We start from the raw sequence: 23,467 nt of genomic DNA, 5'->3' as shown, positions 1-23,467 counted from the left end.
CGAATGTCAAATTTTCCCGCCACGACGACTATATGTCAATGTTCATCTTCACAGATTAAAAAGATAATATTATTATACAAAGTGACAGATACGACGTTCGCGAAATAGTCTGTGCCTTTTTGGCAGAATAAAAGCGGATCAGAAAATAAAAAAAATTAAAAGTGACAGCTACCAATCCGTGATATACAGATAACAATGATATTATTATAAACAATAACATGCGTTTGAGTAAAGCCCATTACACAATAAAATAAATAAGGTATAAGAGATAAGGAATAAGGAAAACACAATAGGCGATAGGCTACAATATTCAACCAATCACAGCGTTTGAATACCTGCTACTAGTTACGTGCTGCTGTTAGTTTTACGACACTAGGTTGAAAAAAGCCCTACGATTGGCTGGCTATAAGAAATAAGAAACAAATTCCCGCTGCGTCGGAAATTTTATTCTTATTTCTTATTCCTTATTTTTGAATTATGAATTGATTAACGGTGCTGCCATCGCTCGATTCCGCTATTCCTTATTTCTTATTCCTTATCTATTATATCTTGTTTTTTTCATTGTGTAATGGACTTAACCGTAGCCTCCGATACGGTGTTCTCATTTAGTTCTGTATTATTGATTGTATCACATTGTTGCCGCATATTATGAATTTAGCATTTAGCGATTGAATTTACTCTATTATATACAATTATTATTGTAATTAATTGATCATTAATTTGTAAAACTGTAATTAATTTTATTTTATATGGCATATGATTTACAACTGGCATGTAACACTGTTTCTTATTTTAAAAATAATTGAGCCATTATTAGAAAACAATTGGACGAATGCGGCAATTTAAAAAAGATGGATAGATTGGAGCGTCATCTTCTATACATATAATAAAATTGCAGTGTCTGTTTGTAATATTAAAATAGCCCGTAACGTTGGTATTACAATTTTTTGTCTGTCTGTTTGTTCCGGCTAATGTCCGGTACGGCTGGTCCGATTTTGACGGGACTTTCACTGGCGGATAACTGATATAATAGGGAGTAACATAGGCTACAATAATATATTTTTTTTTTGTTGAATTCAAACGCGTACACGGTCGCGGACACAGCTAGTTTTGAAAATAATTCAATGGGTTATTTACGGGAATACATTAATATCAATGATGTTCTAGTAAACAGATATGTAATTAACCCGCAAAAAGTGAAGACTAGAAAACGTCCTAATTGGGACGTTTGCCTTTATTTGTTTTACGTAGTAATACGTTATAATACATCATAATTACGTAGTAATACGTTTTGCGTAATTAAAACATCTTGTTATTCCTTTTACTTATTGTTTTTATCAAGCTATCCTTTTTACTTGTAACGAAATGTAAAATAAATTAAAATAACAACTCTGTTATTTAGTATGGGTATAACATCTGTTTATTAGAATATCATTGATTAATATAGTAGACATTATTAAAAACACACATAACTTAACGAAACACCAGAACATATAATTATATATTATATTGAATCATTTCAATTATTTCCTTATTAAAATATGAGTTATCACTACATATGTAGTATGAAACAAAGGCGCTTACCGCGGTCTGTCCCTATGTATGCTTAGATCTTTAAAATTACGCAACGGATTTTGATGCGATTCTTTTAATAGATAAATTAGATTTTTGTATATAATACACGAACAATATAGTAAAGAGACACCTATTATTTTAGAAGCAAATTTCATCGAATAACGCATTTCATGTAAATAGCAGACGATTATTTATGAGTGCTTGTGTTCTCAATGATCCATCCTTTTTGTATTTTCAGTTAAACATGCCCAAATTAATCATAAAAACTGGATTCCGACCAATCACACACGGCATCATTTTCCAACCACAAACAACATTGAAAGGAAAACAATTAGTTTTAGCTCAACATGTGCAAGATGTGAAAGAAATTAAATATGAAGATGCTATAATCCACACCATGTTTTATTTACTAAAAATGTAAATCTCGCTAGTAAAAAGTGACATCGCCCGCCACAGAAAGTTCCTTTTTTGGCCACGACGCGCGCTGCGATCGTTTCGTGGTTCCCCCACCTTATACTTAGCACCCAGCCAATACTCAATTCGCAATGAAAAATCCGAATGTCAAATTTTCCCGCCACGACGACTATATGTCAATGTTCATCTTCACAGATTAAAAAGATAATATTATTATACAAAGTGACAGATACGACGTTCGCGAAATAGTCTGTGCCTTTTTGGCAGAATAAAAGCGGATCAGAAAATAAAAAAAATTAAAAGTGCCAACTACGAATCCGTGATATACAGATAACAATGATATTATTATAAACAATAACATGCGTTTGAGTAAAGCCCATTACACAATAAAATAAATAAGGTATAAGAGATAAGGAATAAGGAAAACACAATAGGCGATAGGCTACAATATTCAACCAATCACAGCGTTTGAATACCTGCTACTAGTTACGTGCTGCTGTTAGTTTTACGACACTAGGTTGAAAAAAGCCCTACGATTGGCTGGCTATAAGAAATAAGAAACAAATTCCCGCTGCGTCGGAAATTTTATTCTTATTTCTTATTCCTTATTTTTGAATTATGAATTGATTAACGGTGCTGCCATCGCTCGATTCCGCTATTCCTTATTTCTTATTCCTTATCTATTATATCTTGTTTTTTTCATTGTGTAATGGACTTAACCGTAGCCTCCGATACGGTGTTCTCATTTAGTTCTGTATTATTGATTGTATCACATTGTTGCCGCATATTATGAATTTAGCATTTAGCGATTGAATTTACTCTATTATATACAATTATTATTGTAATTAATTGATCATTAATTTGTAAAACTGTAATTAATTTTATTTTATATGGCATATGATTTACAACTGGCATGTAACACTGTTTCTTATTTTAAAAATAATTGAGCCATTATTAGAAAACAATTGGACGAATGCGGCAATTTAAAAAAGATGGATAGATTGGAGCGTCATCTTCTATACATATAATAAAATTGCAGTGTCTGTTTGTAATATTAAAATAGCCCGTAACGTTGGTATTACAATTTTTTGTCTGTCTGTTTGTTCCGGCTAATGTCCGGTACGGCTGGTCCGATTTTGACGGGACTTTCACTGGCGGATAACTGATATAATAGGGAGTAACATAGGCTACAATAATATATTTTTTTTTGTTGAATTCAAACGCGTACGCGGTCGCGGACACAGCTAGTTTTGAAAATAATTCAATGGGTTATTTACGGGAATACATTAATATCAATGATGTTCTAGTAAACAGATATGTAATTAACCCGCAAAAAGTGAAGACTAGAAAACGTCCTAATTGGGACGTTTGCCTTTATTTGTTTTACGTAGTAATACGTTATAAGACATCATAATTACGTAGTAATACGTTTTGCGTAATTAAAACATCTTGTTATTCCTTTTACTTATTGTTTTTATCAAGCTATCCTTTTTAATTGTAACGAAATGTAAAATAAATTAAAATAACAACTCTGTTATTTAGTATGGGTATAACATCTGTTTATTAGAATATCATTGATTAATATAGTAGACATTATTAAAAACACACATAACTTAACGAAACACCAGAACATATAATTATATATTATATTGAATCATTTCAATTATTTCCTTATTAAAATATGAGTTATCACTACATATGTAGTATGAAACAAAGGCGCTTACCGCGGTCTGTCCCTATGTTTGCTTAGATCTTTAAAATTACGCAACGGATTTTGATGCGATTCTTTTAATAGATAAATTCGATTTTTGTATATAATACACGAACAATATAGTAAAGAGACACCTATTATTTTAGAAGTTTGTAATAGACATATCTTTTCAAAAAAAAAAATCAAAATAAACTTTATTGAAGTAGGCTTTTATAAGCACTTTTGAATCGTCATTTTACAATTAAGTGAAGCTACCACCGGTTCGGAAAGTAGATTCTACCGAGAAGAACCGGCAAGAAACTCAGTAGTTACTCTTTTTTAACATTTAAAATATATGTAATATAATATTTAACTCGTGCGAAGTCGGGCCGGGTCGCTAGTTACATATGTTAACCTTTACGATCGTATATGTTGTATGTCAACATAAATATGCATGCGCGTCTCGCCAGTAAAGCGCGAGACGCCATCTGAAGCGCTCCTGCTCTTTATAAATATACACATATAAAGCGCTGAAGCGATTACTTAAACAATGTTTTTGAGGTAGGCAATCATTATTGTGGTTTTTACGCCGCGATGTTTTGTATCAGGAAAATACATTAAATATATACAATGTGATCAGTGTATCTGTTTTTAATATACAAAATATTATAATTTAGTATATTTTATGTGAAGTTAATTGATAATATGTGGTTTTGAAGGGAGGCGAGTTGGTATTGATATAAGGTCATTTGTAAGTGTTAAATATCATAAGAATATATATATCATGGCGGTGAAGGAAAACATCGTGAGGAAACCTGCATGTGTCTAATTACATCGAAATTCTGCCACATGTGCATTTCACCAACCCGCGTTGGAACAGCGTGATGGAATATGTTCCAAAAACCCTCTCCTTAAGGAAGAGGAGGCCTTATCTCAGCAGTGGGAAATTTACAGGCTGTTACTTTTAATAGTAGGTAATTTATTAACACGACTATATTTTTAAATGTTGAAAAAGAACTACTGAGTTTCTTGTCGGTTCTTCTCGTTAGAATCTACTTTCCAAACTGGTGGCTTCACTTAATATGTTTGTTCAATGACGATTCAAAAGTGCTTGTAAAAGTCTCCTTGAATAATGTATATTTTGATTTTGAAACGGCTCATGATGTATACATGTACTACCATAAAGTTTACTTCATCTAGTCCTCGACGTGTTTAAATAATATTTTACAAATTATTTAGAAAAAAAAAGCTAAAAAAAATCATTAATAAATTAAGCATATTATTCAAGATAAGATTATATAGATAATAAAAGGGCGTGGACATACATATATTATAATAATATAATTAATAATAATTTATTTATTTAAGCATAATTTTGAACAAAAACAAGATGTGAACGATAATTACTGCGATAGTATAAAACTGTGGTGCAAAAACAATGATATTCTAATAAACAGATATGTTATATCCATACTAAACAACAGAAAATGTGTGCCGCGCCGCGGACCGTTTATTTTACATTTCGTTACAAGTAAAAAGGATAGCTTGATAAAAACATTAAGTAAAATCTAGCTATCCCAGATGTTTTAATTTCGCAAAACGTATTACTACGTAATTATGATGTATTATAACATATTACTACGTAAAACGACTAATGGCAAACGTCCCAATTAGGACGTTTTCTAGGCTTCACTTTTTGCGTGTTAATAACATATCTGTTAAGTACAACATCATTGTGCAAAAATATATAGTTGTGTTTAACTAAAATAAGAATAACTACTGAGTTCGATGCCGGATCTTCTCGTGAGAATCTTCTTTCTGAACCGGTCGTATCTTCACTTAAAACAGTTTGTTAAATGACGATTCAAAGGGCTTTTAAAAGCCTACTTGAGTAAAGTTCATTTTGATTTGATATATTTAATATTGCAATATTATATGTTATAAGTAATTATATAATATAACTTTGCATAGTATAAAACAAAGTCGCTTACCGCTGTTTGTCCCTGTGTATGCTTAGATCTTTGAAATTACGCAACGGATTTTGATGCCGTTTTTTTTAAGAGATAGAGTGATTTTAGAGGACGGTTTTGTATATGATACATGGACAATATAGTAAAGATACACTGATAACTCTAGAAGTTCCTAATGTGATTATGAGTCGAGATGGCCCAATGGTTAGAACGCGTGCATCTAAACCGATGATTGCGAGTTCAAACCCAGGCAAGCACCACTGTATCATGTGCTTAATTTGTCTTTATAATTCATCTCGTGCTCTGCGGTGAAGGAAAACATCGTGAGGAAACCTGCATGTGACAAATTTCATAAAAATTCTGCCACATGTGTATTCCACCAACCCGCATTGGAACAGCGTGGAGGGAATATGTTCCAAACCTTCTCTTCAAAGGGAGAGGAGGCCTTTAGCCCAGCAGTGGGAATTTACAGGCTGTTGTTGTTGTTGTTGTAATGTGATTATGAAGCTTACTTGAATAAAGTATATTTTTGATCGGTAAACCCTTCCATTACCTCCCTTGTTTGGGACTGCGAATATAAAAGTATTATTGTTACATGACTCACCCACTATTAATATATTTTAATATTATACGACCTCCATGGTCGAGTGGTGTGTACCTACACCGGTTTTCATGGGTACGCCACTCTGAGGTCCCGGGTTCGATTCCCGGCCGAGTCGATGTAGATTACCATTAGCTTTCTATGATGTCTTGAGTCTGGGTGTTTGTGGTACCGTCGTTACTTCTGATTTCCATAACACAAGTGCTTCAGCTACTTACATTGGGATCAGAGTAATGTATGTGATGTTGTCTCATATTTACATTATTATATTTATTTATATTTATAACAATTAGTGAAATGGAGAAGTTGAATTTGATTCAATATATCAAAAAAAAATCCAAATATTCTTTATTCAAGTAGGCTTTTACAAGCACGTTTGAATCGTCATTTAACAACTACATTAAGTGAAGCTACCACCGATTCGGAATGTAGATTCTACTTAGAAGAACCGGCAAGAAACTCACCAGTAAGTATTTTTCAACATTTAAAAATACAGTCATGTTAGTTAATTACAATTATATATGTACATATGTAATTTATGCATTTTTTACCAATGTATAATTTACAAATGTTTGCTCAAAAAATCGAAATGAGTCGAGATGGCCCAGTGGTTAGAACGCGTCCATCTTAACCGATGATTTCGGGTTCAAACCCAGGCAAGCACCGCTGATTCATATGCTTAATTTGTCTTTATAATTCATCTCGTGCTCAGCGGTGAAGGAAAACATCGCGAGGAAACCTGCATGTGACAAATTTCATCGAAACTCTGCCACATGTGCATTCCACCGACCCGCATTGGAACAGCGTGGTGGAATATGTTCCAAAACCTTCTCCAGCAGTGGGAATTTACAGGCTGCTGTTGTTGTTGTTGTTGTTGCTCAAAAAATTGGTAATCGGTAGGGCTTTGTCAGTGGCGGATTTACAAATTTGCCTCTAGTAGGCTATTCAATATTTATCTACGCTTATTCTGAAATTGAAAGTTATTGATTTCTGTTCCATCGTCCTAATTACATCGGCTTTTTCCCATTATTTCTATGACTGTGAACTAGATATTGCTGTTAGCTACTGTATTGTTTTTGCAAGCCGCTATGTAGTGACGAGTATACGGATTACGGACGTAATGTGTATACATATAATTGTAAGTCTTTTTTCATTTCTGTAATAAAAAAAAAATATTTTGTTAAATTTGCCACCCCTCTTAATCTACGCCCTAGGCTCCAGCCTACTTAGCCTATTGGTAAATCCGCCAGTGAGCTTTGTACAAGCCAGTTTATCTAGATACTCATATATAAAAATCGTAAGACGGTTTTTGTCCTAGTGATTGTGGATAGCACATAGAACATCGATTATGGTATCATTTTGAAGAGCTCTCAGATAGATATAGATAGATAGGGTACCACTTGGTGGTAGGGCTTTGTGCAAGCCTGTCTGGGTAGGTACCACCCACTCATCAGTTATTCTACCGCCAAGTAACATTACTCAGTATTGTTGTGTTCCGGTCTGAAGGGTGAGTGAGCCAGTGTAACTACAGGCACAAGGGACATAACATCTTAGTTCCCAAGGTTGGTGGCGCATTGACGATGTAAGGAATAGTTAATATTTCTTACATCATCATTGTCTATGGGCGATGGTGACCACTTACATTCAAGTGGCCCATATGCTCGTCCGCCAAGCAATACCATAAAAAAGATAGATATGCAGAAAATTAAAGAGATTTCTTGATTGAAATTTACTAAATTGTTACAATTTAAAAAATATATTTAATTTTAGAAGGCGGAAAGTCACTGATGAAGAGCGTTATTGTTAGATAAATATGAAAAAAAGAATTACAAAGATTGAAGTAAATTAACTAAAATAATGTCAATGAAAGGTTTTAATCATTTTTATTATTAAAGTTATTAATTTCGGGATATTTACCATGTTTTTTAGACAACTTTGTCTCGTGAACAAGACATTCGTAGTCAATGTCGAAATATCGAGCACCACCGAACAGAAATAAAAAACATGGAAAATATCCCGAAATTAATAACTTTAATAATAAAAATAACCATGTTAATTTAAAATCTTAAATTTATTCATTTTGTCGCCTAATATAGATAATAATGATAATAGGTAAATTATAATAATTATGAGACAACATCACACACATTACTCTGATCCCAATATAATCAGCTAAAGCACTTGTGTTGCAAAATCAGAAGTAACGATACCACAAACACCCAGACCCAAGACAACATAGAAAACTAGTGATAATCTACATCGACTCGGCCGCCGAACCCGGTTATTATACATTGATTATATGTCTTTTTAAGGAATTTTCGAAACATATGACAGTTTTTTTTATTTAATTTCATTGTAAGCAGCAAGTCACCTATTGACGACCTGCGTGATCGACCGGTTTTCATGGGTACGCCACTCTGAGGTCCCGGGTTCGATTCTCGGCAGAGTCGATGTAGAAGGTTTATTAGTTTTCTATGTCGTCTTGGGTCTGGGTGTTTGTGGTACCTTCGTTACTTCTGATTTTCCATAACACAAGTGCTTCAGCTACTTACATTGAGATCAGAGTAATGTATGTGATGTCCAATATAAGTATATAGGTATAGGTATAGGTATATATACTAAAAAGGTTGTATATATATTAAAAACTCATTTCATTTGCAGGTCCTGTTTGATTGTCGTTCTCATAATATCATATATTTCAATCGCCCTAGCGGCGAATGATGAAGATACGTCCAAATGGATTCAACAAACTTTCAACACAACAACAGGTATTTATATGATTAAGTTTATTGACCGCAGTTGATTCACTCGTACACTCGTGTGTATACTCTTTCATGGGTACACCACTCCGGGTTCGTCCGGCCGAGTCGATGTAGGATAAGTTCATTAAAATAAAACTAGTTATAACGGATTTTAATCGCGTATATTAATTATTTTGTACATCCCGACGTTTCGAGTACTTTACAGCGTTCGTGGTCACGGGTAGACTAAGGTGGTATTTGTCTATTTGAATAACAAAAGAAAATATTATTTGCAACTACCGCCAACGATTTCGCAATTGGTATCTTGAGTAACGTTCCGGTTGCACGCAGAAGGCACTGACTGTATCTTTAGATCTTGCAGTCTGTTGGATTTGAAAATTTAAGACAACATTATAAGTTCATTAGTTCTCCATGCTGTTTTTAACCGACTTCAAAAAAAGGAGGAGGTTCTCAATTCGTCGGGGCCTTTTTTTTTTTTATTTTTTTTTTTTTATGTATGTTACCGAATTACTCGAAGATGGCTGGGCCGATTTTGACAATTCTTTTTTTGTTTAAAAGGGCATGTTTTACAGGTGGTCCCATTGTCAGGAGATTAGGATCTGATGATGGGATCCTGGAGAAATCGAGGGAACTCCTCAAATTTTATAGGCACACCTATAGTGATTTCGGTTTTATTCAAAGTGCCTTGGTCATATGCTCACGAAAAGTGACATTTGATGAAGTGGAACTGATGATGAAGACCACAACTAGTAATCAGAACCTATTAGTAAGTAACTATTTTACGGGCTTAGTTCTATTTCTTTAAGATAGTCGTCAAGCAATTGATGTTAGTAAACATGCCTATGATGAAGTCTAGCTGATGGTGGACTACCAGGAGAACTCCTCAATGATTAACGGCATTAAAGTGAATGACAAACACTACCAATTGTAATTATAAATAACAAAACAACACTGAAAAGCAGTAAATAAATTTTTATAAATAAAAAAAAACCGCCTTCAAAAATGAACTAAAAAGAAAAAAATAATCAGTTACATCCATATCCAATTTACGATTTTTTAATCACCTTTTGAAGGCGGTGCCAACAAAGTAAATAAATTACTATGTTGAAATCATTTAATTTGTATCGATAGTAAGGTTTGTTTAATGGTGTCATCTATACAATAAATAGATTTAGTCTTTGTATGTATGTATTATGTACCTATATGCATATATAGCAATGTTGGCACCGACTTTGAGAGGTGATTAAAAAATCGTAAATTGGATATGGATGTAACTGATTATTTTTTTCTTTTTAGTTCATTTTTGAAGGCGGTTTTTTTTTATTTATAAAAATTTATCGGTCTGGGTGTTTGTAGTATCGTTGCTTCTGATTTTCAATCGACTTCAAAAAGGAGATTATCAATTCGTCTGTACTTTTTTTTTATGTTTGTTACCTCATAACTTTTCAAAAGTAATGCTTCCCGTGTGGTCCCATTTTGCCACGAAAACCCTACAGTATATCTATCAAAATATAATACGAGAATACTTTTAGAAATATGTTTTTTACGAATTACCTCTTATACGATAACATACTGGGTCAATCAAGGGGCTTGTATCGTATTTTGATTGTCGAGACGCGTGCCCGTGGCTGACACCGGCTCCAAATATAACAATATCTATAACTACGTTATGTAATCGTAAATCGACTTTTAAGTAGTCTAATATTTTTCATTTCAATTCACTCAGGAGGACTCTAAAAAATATGTTGAATACGCAATTATTTTTATTACTTTTTAGTTTTTAGCGCATATTCATTTGTTTTAAAATAGTGTTTTGTTTGAAGTCGGTTTTTCTTTTTGTTAAAATTTTTATTTATTCACAACACAAGTGCTTCAGCTACTTAAATTGCGATCAGAGTAATATATATGATGTTCTCCAATATTTATGTGCTTTAGTTATGACTGAAATCGATATAAATAGTGGATAAAACAGTGCAATGAAAGTTAATTTCAGTTAAATTATAAAAACCCTAACCGATATACTATGAACTATCCAAATTGTATGTCTTTCATTGTATGTCAAATAAAAACTGAGATGGCCCAGTGGTTAGAACGCGTGCATCTTAATCGATGACTGCCAGGCAAGCACCACTATATATATGTGCTTAATTTGTGTTTATAATTCAAGTCGCGCTCGGCGATGAAGGAAAACATCGTGAGGAAACCTGCATGTGTCTAATTTCATTGAAATTCTGCCACATGTGCAATCCACCAACCCGCACTGGAACAGCGTGATGGAATATGTTCCAAACCTTCTCTTCAAAGGGAGAGGAGGCCATTGGCCCAGCAGTGGGAATTTACAGACTGTTGTTTTTGTTGTTGAAAGAAACTCTGTGGTGTGAGGCAAACTTGAACTCCAAGAAAGGGTACTTTTTGCCTGACACATGACAACCAAACGCGACCGTAGCCACGCGCGACTACTAGTATTAGAAATGTGAAAGTATCCAAATCACTGAATTTGGTGAAAACTGCTACCAATTTTCACAACATCCCAACTTTCCGAAAGTCATTACTTATAAACTTTCTTTATTAAAAGACGTTATTCTTTTGTTTGCAGAGGAAGAAGTCCTCGATTTGTCACCGACAGGCGACAGTAAGTATAAATTTAATTATAAAAAATAGAAAAAGAGTAACTACTGACTTTCTTGCCGGTTCTTCTCGGTAGAATCTACTTTCCGAACCGGTGGTAGCTTCACTTAATTTTTATATGACGATTCAAAAGTCCACTTGAATAAATTATATTTGATTTTGATTTTTGATTTTGATTGAATAATATTGAGAACGAATCCTGTTATCCAAAAAACGTGATGAAATATAAAAAATAATGACTCAGGAACTGAAGTTTGTAGCCCGAAATGTTCCCGTAATGTTATACTTGGTGCTAGGGCTTTGTGCAAGCCCGTCTGGATAGGTCCACCCACTCATCAGTTATTCTACCCCCAAATAGCAGTACTCAAGTATTGTTTTGTTCCGGTTTAAAGGGTGAGTGAGGCAGTGTAACTACAAACACAAGGGACATAACATCTTAGTTCCCAAGGTTGGTGGCACATTGACGATGTAAGGAATAGTTAATATTTTTTACAGTGTCATTGTCTATGGGTGATGATGGCCACTTACCATCAGGTGGCCCATATGCTCGTCCGCCAACCTATACCATGACGAATACGTTGGCATTTTGGTCAAAATCATGGACCACCTTTTATTTTATGTCCTACTGAAAACTAGCGCAATCAAATCTTCAATGAAGCCTTCTGAATCTACAGAGCAGTATTTCGTTGCAGTTTAGAGCTGAGACATTATTCGATTTAATTTCTTTATTTTCCAACAGAGTTGAATGATCTAGACTGCCTAACGGACAACGGTGACGTTGGCACGTGTGTGGTGTACTATCTGTGCGATCCGGACACCCATACGATCATCTCAGATGGTACAACGATCATTGACATGAGGTAAGGCTACAGCAACAACAACAATAGTAAACTGTAACCTGTAAACTTTCCACAGCTGGGCTAAGGTCTCCTCTTCCTTTGAGAAGGTTTTCAAAATATTCGACCACGTTCCAATGCCGGTTGGCGGAATACAAATGTGGCAAAATTTCTATGAAATTAGACACATACTCCTAACGATGGTTTCCTTCACCGCCGAGCACGAGATGAATTATAAACACAAATTAAGCACATGAATATTCAGCGGTGCTTGCTTGAACTCAAAATCATTATTTAAGATGCAGTGTGAATCCACCGCATTGCAGCAGTGTGGTGGAATATGCTCCTAAACTACTCCTCAAAGGGATGGAAGGCTTTTGTTCAGCAATGGGTAATTTACAGGCGGTTATTATTATATATTATAATTATATGCCTTATTGATCGAAGTCCAATAAGAACGGATGTTACGAAACTGCCCCCCTAGGGAGGTAAAACGGGGGTGGAAAGTCTAGGTTTGATAAATTTAGGTTTAGTTAGTATATACTGCATATTGCTATAGATAATTCTACGTAATTGATATTATATAAATTACTTTTTTCCGTCTGTGAGTGTATTTTAACACGTTAACAATGGCCTTTCTTTTCCACTCCTGCGGTACGGGGCTTATTAGACCCCGTTACGTTTGTAAAATAAAACTCGATGTAATGTGATCGAATTTAATTTCTTTAGTGCGGTACGTGGTCACAGTGACCCCGTATTAATGTAAGAACATCATAGCAATTCTGTTTTCAATAGGCGTCATATAAATATGTTTATTATTTTCGTACAATACGTCAAATAGACGTTACGGCCTCTGCACGACAGATATATCTATGTTTTTCCTAGCTCAGCAAGGGCACATACGAGGCCTATTAGACCTCGCTCCTCATTGATCGCATTACTCAATACTTTTAGCCTTTGATGTAGTACTTGTAATTTAAATAATAAATATTGGAAAACATCCCATATACTACTAATGATCCTAATATAAGTAGCTAAAACACTTATGTTGTGGAAGATCAGAGGTAACGATACCACAAACACCCAGACCCAAGACAACATAGAATGAACTTTTTCTATATCGACTCGGCCGGACGAACCCGGGACCTCGGAGTGGCGTACCCATGAAAGGCAACACACCACTCTACCACGGTCGTCAATTTAATAATTTACTGTTTCAGGCAGAGGCAATGTCTCTCATACCTCGATGTATGCTGTGGACACAAGAGCGTTCTACCGGATGAAACGCTGGTCACGACGCCAAACCCACCGAAACTGAACGCCCACGATATCATAAACTTTCAAGAGGAAACTCAGACTACACCAGCTTTTAAGGTTGACAAGATGGAAGACGCCCTACCTGTTAAAAGTACGTAAACAATGCTGACGATTTCGTCTTAACCGTTTTGGGTAACTGTGGCTAATCAGAAGATATTTTTAACTTTGCCGTTTAGTAAATTCAAATCGTTCGTATAAAATACATTTGTAGAAAAAGCATATTATTCGATAAAAGATTTTATAGATGATAAAAAAGCGTGGAGTTGATACCTGTTGACTTCCAAGCAGGATACATTAATTTAAATAATTGTATTTAATTAACATGACGTTGTATTTTTTAAATGTTAAAAAAGAGTAACTACTGAGTTTCTTGCTGGTTCTTCTCGGTAGAATCTACTTTCCGAACCGGTGGTAGCTTCACTTAATTGTAAAATGACGATTCAAAAGTGCTTATAAAAGCCTACTTGAATATAGTTTATTTTGATTTTGAAGACCAGAGAACTACCCAAGACATGGATACTCTTTAATCTATCACTCTGATTCATAAAATAGTGATATAGGTAGACGGACTAGCACATGGATCATCTGATGGTAAGTGGTCACCAGCACAAATACAATGACATTACTTTACTTTCATTACATTTACTTGGTGGTAGGGCTTTGTGCAAGTCCGTCTGGGTAGATACCACCCACTCATCAGTTATCTACTATAATAACAGTACTCAGTATTGTTGTGTTCCGGTCTGAAGGGTGAGTGAGCCAGTGCAACTACAGGCACAAGGGACATAACATCTTAGTTCCCAAGGTTGGTGGCACATTGACGATGTAAGGAATAGTTAATGTTTCTTACAGCGTCATTGTCTATGGGCGATGGTGACCACTTACCATCAGGTGGCCCATATGCGCCATCTTGGGAACTATGATGACCTTGAGCATGTTTTTTTTTTTTTAAATAAAAATATACTTTATTCAAGTAGGCTTTTACAAGTACTTTTGAATCGTCATTTAACAATTAAGTGAAGCTACCACCGGTTCGGAAAGTAGATTCTGCCGATAAGAACCGGCAAGAAATTCAGTATTTACTCTTTTTCAACATTTAAAAATAATAATAAATAATAAAAAACATTTATTGCTTCAGATAACACCGCACATTACAAAATATTTCTTAAGAAAAAATAACTATACATTCTACTTAATTGTTAATATCACAACTTATTTTTTTTTCTTACATAGTGCTTTTTTTCTTGGCGACAGTATCGCAATTGGATGCTAGCTCAGCTATGTGCTGTGCTACGCACAGCGCTGATTTTCAGCTTGCTCCTTCTAAATTACTTATATTTAACTTATAGCGCCGCACCGTTCCGTAACATGTTTATGTATAACAAAAAAAAAGTAAAAAGAAACCATTGACATATTAAAGCACCACGACAAAAATTATACAGTTATGTTAGTTAAATACAATTATGTATGCGGTTTTTTTTTAATCGATTGAATGATTCGAGAGGAAGTTTATAATACACGGACAATATAGTAAAGAAAAAGAGCTGAGATGGCCCAGTGGTTAGAACGCGTGCATCTTAACCGATGATTGCGGGTTCAAACCCAGGCAAGCACCACTATATATATGTGCTTAATTGTGATTATAATTCATCTCGTGCTCGGCGGTGAAGGAAAACATCGTGAGGAAACCTGCATGTGTCTAATTTCATCGAAATTCTGCCACATGTGCATTCCACCAACCCGCATTGGAACAGCGTGGTGGAATATGTTCCAAACCCTCTCCTTAATGGAAGAGGAGGCCTTATCTCAGCAGTGGGAAATGTACAGGCTGTTACTTTACTTTTTTACTTTTATAGTAAAGAAACACTGACAATTTCAGAAGTTTCAAATGTGATGTCGTAAATAAACAAATTACGTAGTATATTAAGTCTTAGTATTGCATCCGTGCGAAGCCGATAGCGGTCGCTAGTTTCTGTATATATATTTTAACTGTGCCAGGTAAAACAAACATCAACTGCGATATTCTTTAAAATTTCACTTTTATTATATTTAACAGCTGATGTACATGGTTGAGAGTCGAGATGGCCCAGTGGTTAGAACGCGTGCATCTAAACCGATGATTGCGGGTTCAAACCCAGGCAAGCACCGCTGATTCATGTGCTTAATTTGTCTCTATAATTCATCTCGTGCTCAGCGGTGAAGGAAAACATCGTGAGGAAACCTGCATGTGACAAATTTCATATAAATTCTGCCACATATGTATTCCACCAAACCGCATTGGAACAGCGTGGTGGAATATGTTCCAAAATCTTCTCCTCAAAGGGAGAGGAGGCCTTTAGCCCAGCAGTGGGAATTTACAGCATGCACATGTGACAGAATTTCGATGAAATTAGGGACATGCAGGTTGCCTCACGATGTTTTCCTTCACCGAGCACGAGATGAATTATAAACACAAATTAAGCACATGAATATTCAGTGCCTGGATTTGAACCCACAATCATCGGTTAAGATGCACGCGTTCTAACCACTGGGCCACCTCGGCTTCGGATACGACCCATGCCCAATACAGAGAGAAAATGTCCAAGCATCATACACATCAGTGATCTTATGAGTACAGGATAATGTTTAATTATAAATAGCTGCGACCCAATGAGCTCCATAAGCTGGTATACCCAGTGCTTATCATGTGACCTTAGGTCATTCTTATCAGAGGTTATCGAAGCTAATTTAGTATTCAACATCTATCTGTAATTAGCGATAAAATATCAAGCAGAGTTCGCTTCTGTTTAATATAGATGAGCCGAGATGGCCCAGTGGTTGGAACGCGTGCATTTTAACCGACGTTTGCGGGTTCATACCCAGGCAAGCACCACAGAATACTCATGTGCTTGTGAAGGAAAACATCGTGAGAAAGTCTATGTGTGTCAAATTTCATAGAAATTCTGTCACATGTGTATTCCAATCCGTATTGGAACAGCGTGGTGAAATATGTTCCAAACCTTCTCCTCGATGGAAGGGGGGGGGGGGGGTCCGTCCAGCAGTGGGAAATTTACAGGATGTTGTTGCTTAAAGCATTATTTCACTGATTGATTATAAGTGATAAAGTCTCTCTGTCTGTCTGTCGTTCTTTCACGACCAATCCGCTGAACCGAATTTGTTGAAATTTGGTATGAACAAACTCGAACTCCAAGAAAAAACATGGGCTTTTTTTGACACATGACAACCAACACATAAAACGCGATCGAAGCCGCGGGCTAGTCATTTATATTTTTGCATCTAGACAATTCAAATTTCAGAGGATTCGTCCATTCAGTGCGGCTGGGATGTGCCGAGCCTGTTCGTATTCCCGAAGAACGATTCAGCAATTTACGCGAACTATGGCGAATTTCCATGGGCCGTGGCCCTCATAAAGTAAGTTGATTTCATAATTCACCTTCTTGAAGAAGACGTTCTGTAAGTCTGTGCACTTAATTAGTCCAAGAGCCAGTGATAGGCATAATTACGTTATAGTAAGCTCCATATTACTGCCAGGTTTACTTGGTAGGGCTTTGTGGTGGCCCGTCTGAATAGGTACCACCCACTTATCATTTATTCTACCCCCAAATAACAGTACTCAGTATTGTTGTGTTCCGGTTTGTAAGCTGAGGCAGTGTAACTACAGGCACAAGAGATATAACATCTTAGTTCCCAAGGTTGGTGGCGCATTGACGATGTAAGGAATAGTTAATATTTCTTACAGCGTCATTGTCTTTGGGTGATGGTGACCATCAGGTGGCCCATATGCTCGCCAACCTATGCCATAAAAAAGGTATACTGCTTCACCCGCTGTTAAAGAAATGGAGATTCACGTACACAAATTTAAGTACCGGAACCGGAGAAAGCGTCTGCCATTGAATTCTTCTATATATTTTAAGATATCAAAAGGGCAGACTAGCTGCGATCACGTTTTGAAAGTCAATTTTTATGCCTTCGACTCCATGGCTCGCTCAAAGGAACCTTCGATGGGTATCGTGAACCTCTATTTCACCAACAGCAGATGAAATGTCTGGCAGTAATATGGAGCTTACTACTAGATCGTAAGTCTGCTGATCACTGATCACTGACTCGTATGAAACTGACAAACTGACAAACTGACAGTATGAAAGTACATTCACATCCAAAACAAAATATTCTTTGTACAAAGGCACTCATGAAAGCAGTTTTGAATACAATATTATAAAACAAAGTTCGGTGGTCTGTCTGTATGTTCTCGATAAAAGAGTACTTATACCATACTAGCTGTGCCCGCGACCTTGTACGCGTTTGAATTTAACAGAAGAAATATTATTGTTGCCTAAGTTACTCCTTATTATATCTTAACCAATGATTGCGGGTTCAAACCCAGGCAAGCACCGCTGATTCATGTGCTTAATTTGTCTTTATAATTCGTCTCGTGCTCAGCGGTGAAGGAAAACATCGTGAGGAAACCTGCATGTGATAAATTTCATAGAAATTCTGCCATCTGTGTATTCCACCAACCCGCATTGGAACAGCGTGGTGGAATATCTTCCAAACCTTCTCCTCAAAGGGAGAGGAGGCCTTTAGCCCAGCAGTGGGAATTTACAGGCTGTTGTTGTTGTTGATCAGGAAACGGCCCTCGACAGCATGGTCACCAAACGACTACCTCGGTGGTGGTACCATGATACATCCATCGGTGGTGCTGACGGTAGCACACAAGGTCGATAAAATGAACGCTAAAAGGGTATGTATCTCACACACAACACACACTTAATATGAAATTGACAGATCTGTACCCCATCCCATATCAAATCAAATCAAATCAAAATAAACTTTATTCAAGTAGGCTTTTACACTTTTGAATCGTCATTTTACAACCAAGTGAAGCTACCACCGGTTCGGAAAGTAGATTCTACCGAGAAGAACCGGCAAGAAACTCAGTAGTTACTCTTTTTTAACATTTAAAAATACAAAGTCATGTTAGTTAAATACAATTATTTAAATTAATATATCCTGCGTGGAAGTCAACAGATATTAGCTCCACGCTTTTTTATTATATATAAAATCTTGTATTGAATAATATGCTTTTTCTACCAATGTATTTTTTATCCATACGATGTACGAAGTCTCATAATACTATATCATAGTTACATAGTACAGAACAAAGTTTCTTACTAGTCTGTAACTATGTGTGCTTATATCTTTGAAATTACTCAACGGATTTTGATGCGGTTTTTTTTAGTAGATAGAGTAATTCGAGAGCAAGGTTTATGTATATAATACATGGACAACATAGTAAAGAAACACTGATAATTTTGGAAGTTTCTAATGTGATGTAGTTAATAAACAAATTATGTAGTTTAAAATCAGTTGCCCCCGTGTCGCTAGTACATACATACATATATATTGCCTATATTATATCGATCCCCTACTGGGCTAAGGGGCTCCTGTCCCTTTAAGGACTTAGATTGGAGCTTACCACTCTGCAATACGTATTAGTGGCTAAACATACAGAACACAGAAACATACATATAATAATGTAATATTCAGAAAATCATATATCTTTATTATTCATTTTGACGACCTCCATGGTCGAGTGGTGTGTACACCGGTTTTCATGGGTACGAAACTCTGAGGTCCCGGGTTCGATTCCCGGCCGAGTCGATGTAGATTACCATTACTCTTCTATGTTGTCTTGGGTCTGGGTGTTTGTGGTACCGTCGTTGCTTATGATTTCCATAACACAAGTGCTTCAGCTACTTACATTGGGATCAGAGTAATGTATGTGATGTTGTCTCATATATTTATTGGATACATGTTTTCCTTTGACGAGCACGAGATGAATAATAAACACAAATTAAGCATATGAGAATTAAGTGGTGATTTGCCTGGGTTTGAAGGTTTGATTCTAACCACTGGACCATTTGGGCTTACGCCATTGCGCTATTGTCGAACAAACTATAATTTTCTCTAAATATCTTTTATTCAGATAAAAATCCGCGCCGGTGAATGGGACACACAGACAGTCAAAGAGAAATATCAATATCAAGAGAGAAACGTCAAGAAGATATTGATACACCCCCACTTTTTCAAAAGTAAGTCGTATTTTCATGAAAATATAAAACAAGCTTCGAAACCCACATTTTTGAAGACACTTGTTTCTTTCTACAGCATCATTGTACTTCGATGTCGCAATGCTCGTGATGGAGACACCCTTTGATCTGGTGGCTGCACCCCACATAAAGCCAGTCTGCCTCGGAGACTCGCTCCCATCCCCTGGGACAGACTGTTTCAGTATGGGCTGGGGTCCTGATTTCAACAATGAAGACAAATATGCAACCATCTTGAAAAAGGTAATTGTATATAGCACACAATAGGAATAATTTGAAATTAGACACATGTAGGTTTCCTCACGATGTTTTCCTTCACCGCCGAGAACGAGATGAATTATAACCACAAATTAATCACATATATATATAGTGGTTCTTGCCTGAGTTTGAACCCGCAATCATCGGTCAAGATGCACGCGTTCTAAAAACTGGGCCATCTCAGCTCTTCAAACCCGTGCTGGTACTGAATTCTCATGTACTCAATTCGTATTTATAATTTTGCTACTATGAGCACTGGTAGTAATCACACCCTTCAACCCATTTTGGGTTACAGCCTCCTTTTCCTTTGAGAAAAAGGTTTGGAGCTTATCCCAGCACGCAGAAACTCACTGAAATTGTGCACATGCAATTTTCCTCACAATGTTTTCCATTGTATGAATTGTAAACACTTGCTTGCTTGGTGCTTGCCTGGGTTTGAACCCATACATCGGTTGAAATGCATGCGTTGTAACCAACAGCCCAATTCGGTAAGTTAGGTTCAACATGCAAAATAAAGTTGTCATTCACCCAGCAGTGGGTGTAGGTAGACATAAACTTATCCAAATATAATTTGTATCTATAAATATTCACATCATCATCAACAGCCTGTAAATTTGCTAGGCAAAGGCCTCATGTTCCTTCGAGGAAAAGGTTTGGATCATATTCCACCAGGCTGCTCCAACGCTGGTTGGTGGATAGATATGTGGCAGAATACCGTTGAAATTATACACATGCAGGTTTCCTTCGCCATCGAGCTCGAGATGAAGTATAAAGCACTTGGTGGTAGGGCTTTGTGCAAGCCCGTCGGGGTAGGTACCACCCACTCATCAGTTATTCTACCGCCAAATAACAGTACTCAGTATTGTTGTTTTCCGGTCTGAAGGGTGAGTGAGCCAGTGTAACTATAAGCACTAGGGACATAACATCTTAGTTCCCAAGTTTGGTGACACATTGACGATGTAAGGAATAGTTAATATTTCTTACATCGTCACTGTCTATGGGTGATGGTGACCATTTACCATCAGGTGGCCCATATGCTCGTCCGCCAACCTATACCATAAAAAAAAAACACAAATTATGCACATGGAAATTCAGTGGTGCTTGCCTGCAGAACTGGGCCATCTATCTGTAAATATTCTAGATGTTTATGGTGTTTCTTTTACAGATTCAATTACCACTGGTCGGTTCAGGAGATTGCACGGAGAAACTCCAGCAGGCGAGACTAGGGATGCATTTTAGACTCCACTCGTCTCTGACTTGCGCGGGGGGTGTCAAGGGTATCGACACCTGTCAAGGCGATGGCGGCTCCGCACTAGTATGCCCGATCGAAGTGAGTTCAATCAATATAAATGTAACGACGACCTCCATGGTCGAGTAGTGTATACCAGTTTCCATGGGTGCGCCACTCCGAGGTTCCAGGTTCGATTCCCGAGTCGATGCAGAAAATGTTAATTAGTTTTCTATGTTGTCTTCGATCTGGGTGTTTGTTCCGTCATTACTTCTGTTTTTCCATAACACAAGTGCTTTATTTACTTACGGGATCGGAGTAACGTATGTGATGTTGTCCAATATTTACTTATAAAAATCTCTGTCGCTCTTTCACGACCAAACCGCTGAACCGATTTTGATGAAATTTGGTGTGAAGCAAACTTGAACTCCGAGGAAGGGCATAGGGTACTTTTTTTGCCTGACACGTGACAACCAACACCCTAAAATACGAGAGAAGTCGAGGGCGACTTATCGTTAATATTATGGAAAAATAAATTACCTAATTGTATATTAAATATTGAGTTTCTTGTCAGTATTTAGCCTGGAAATTCCCTCTGATGGGCTAAGGCCTCCTCTCCCTTTGAGGAAAAGGTTCAGAACATATTCCACCACGCTGTTCCAATGCGGGTTTATGCAATACGCATGTGGTAGAATTTCTTTGAAATTAGACACATGTAGGTTTCCTTATGATGCTATCATTCACCGTCGAGCACGAGATGAGTTACCAACATAAATTAAGCACACGAAACGGTTTGAACCTGCAATCATCGGCTAAGATGCACGTCTTCTAACCACTGGGCCATCTCGGCTCTTCTATAAGTAAGGATTTAGTAAAATTCCAACATATGGAATTAATCCATTCTGATTCCAGACAAAGGATAATAATACACGCTACGCAGCATACGGCTTGGTGGCCTATGGCATTGACTGCGGCGTTGCTGACCGCCCAGGTGTCTACGCGAACATACCAGCAGCACTCGACTGGATAAACCAAGAAATGACCAAACTTAACTATACGACTGCAACATACACCACTTGAACTGCGACATATTTTGTAACACAGACTAAATAAATGTCTTATATTTTTTTCGTTTTTTTAATTATCCTTAAAATTTTAATATGGTATGTTTCTATACTTTACAAGTCCCGTTTATTCTCTATCCCTTGGAAATTCTGAAATATCCTAAAAACAGTTTTTAGTTGTTGTTATAACCTACTTGCATGCTAAATTTGAAACCCCTAATAATTAAAGTTACGGAGATAGAGCTACTTTGGTTCGAAAATATAAATACCATTTATTCCCTATCCCGTGGGAGGACCGAAATTAGCGACGTCTCGGAAGCGGCCGAGACGTCAGTAAATTCACTCAGTGCTTAGATTCACTCCCCAACCGACTTCGTTCTGAGCCGAGGTGCGATCTCATAGGAGACACCCTCAGGACGAACTTTAAATCTGAGCCCCGCGCTCAACCTCAGAGATGAGGATATTAGTTCTCGCCCGAAAGATCGATGACGCTGTAAAGGCCAGTAGGGCCAACAGCAATACTACAAATATATAAAAAAACCAGTGGGAATTTTGAAGAATCCCTTCTTAGTGCACTTCTAGGACTCTTAAGGCATACGTGTGCCAAATTTGAAGTCTCTAGGTCCATTGGTTTAGGCTGTGCGTTGTCTGTCAGTCACATAGTCACTCAGTAATGGAACAGTTTTATATATATATATTATTAAGTGCCTTAAATAATTCAGCATTTAATATAGATCAATATGGTTCTTACAGCGTATAATTTAATAATGAATCGTTTCGAAGATACAACAGATTTAAAATGCAAAAACGTTATTATATATATATTGTATTGTCAAATAAAAATAAAGAATCAATATATAAGTATATATATATATATATTATTTAAGGCACTTAATTGGTTACGAATCAATGCAGTAATGCTTAAAATCGCTTCGTATATAAGCCATTATTTGTGGTAAAAAGTAAAGGATAAAAATGGTCACTGTGGGTTATCCCTAAGAGATAGACATAGTCATA

General features: G+C 36.5%; 1 protein-coding gene across 1 annotated transcript; it reads left to right on the top strand.

Annotated features, from left to right (window-relative positions):
* The first annotated feature begins 4,143 nt into the window (after positions 1 to 4,143).
* On the top strand, positions 4,144 to 22,514 carry LOC124541722 (phenoloxidase-activating factor 2-like). Its single transcript, XM_047119659.1, has 11 exons — positions 4,144 to 4,240; positions 8,912 to 9,018; positions 11,609 to 11,644; positions 12,380 to 12,500; positions 13,697 to 13,884; positions 17,090 to 17,204; positions 18,420 to 18,534; positions 19,780 to 19,885; positions 19,962 to 20,143; positions 21,324 to 21,488; positions 22,299 to 22,514. Exons 1-11 carry the CDS (start codon positions 4,230 to 4,232, stop codon positions 22,464 to 22,466), a joined length of 1,314 nt encoding a protein of 437 aa, XP_046975615.1. The 5' UTR covers positions 4,144 to 4,229; the 3' UTR covers positions 22,467 to 22,514.
* Positions 22,515 to 23,467: the final 953 nt, after the last annotated feature.

The sequence above is a fragment of the Vanessa cardui genome, chromosome 28, assembly GCF_905220365.1.
Source record: "Vanessa cardui chromosome 28, ilVanCard2.1, whole genome shotgun sequence".
Lineage (NCBI taxonomy): Eukaryota > Metazoa > Arthropoda > Insecta > Lepidoptera > Nymphalidae > Vanessa > Vanessa cardui.
Note: the sequence above shows the minus strand (reverse complement) of the source record. Positions and strands in the feature narration are given on the sequence as shown.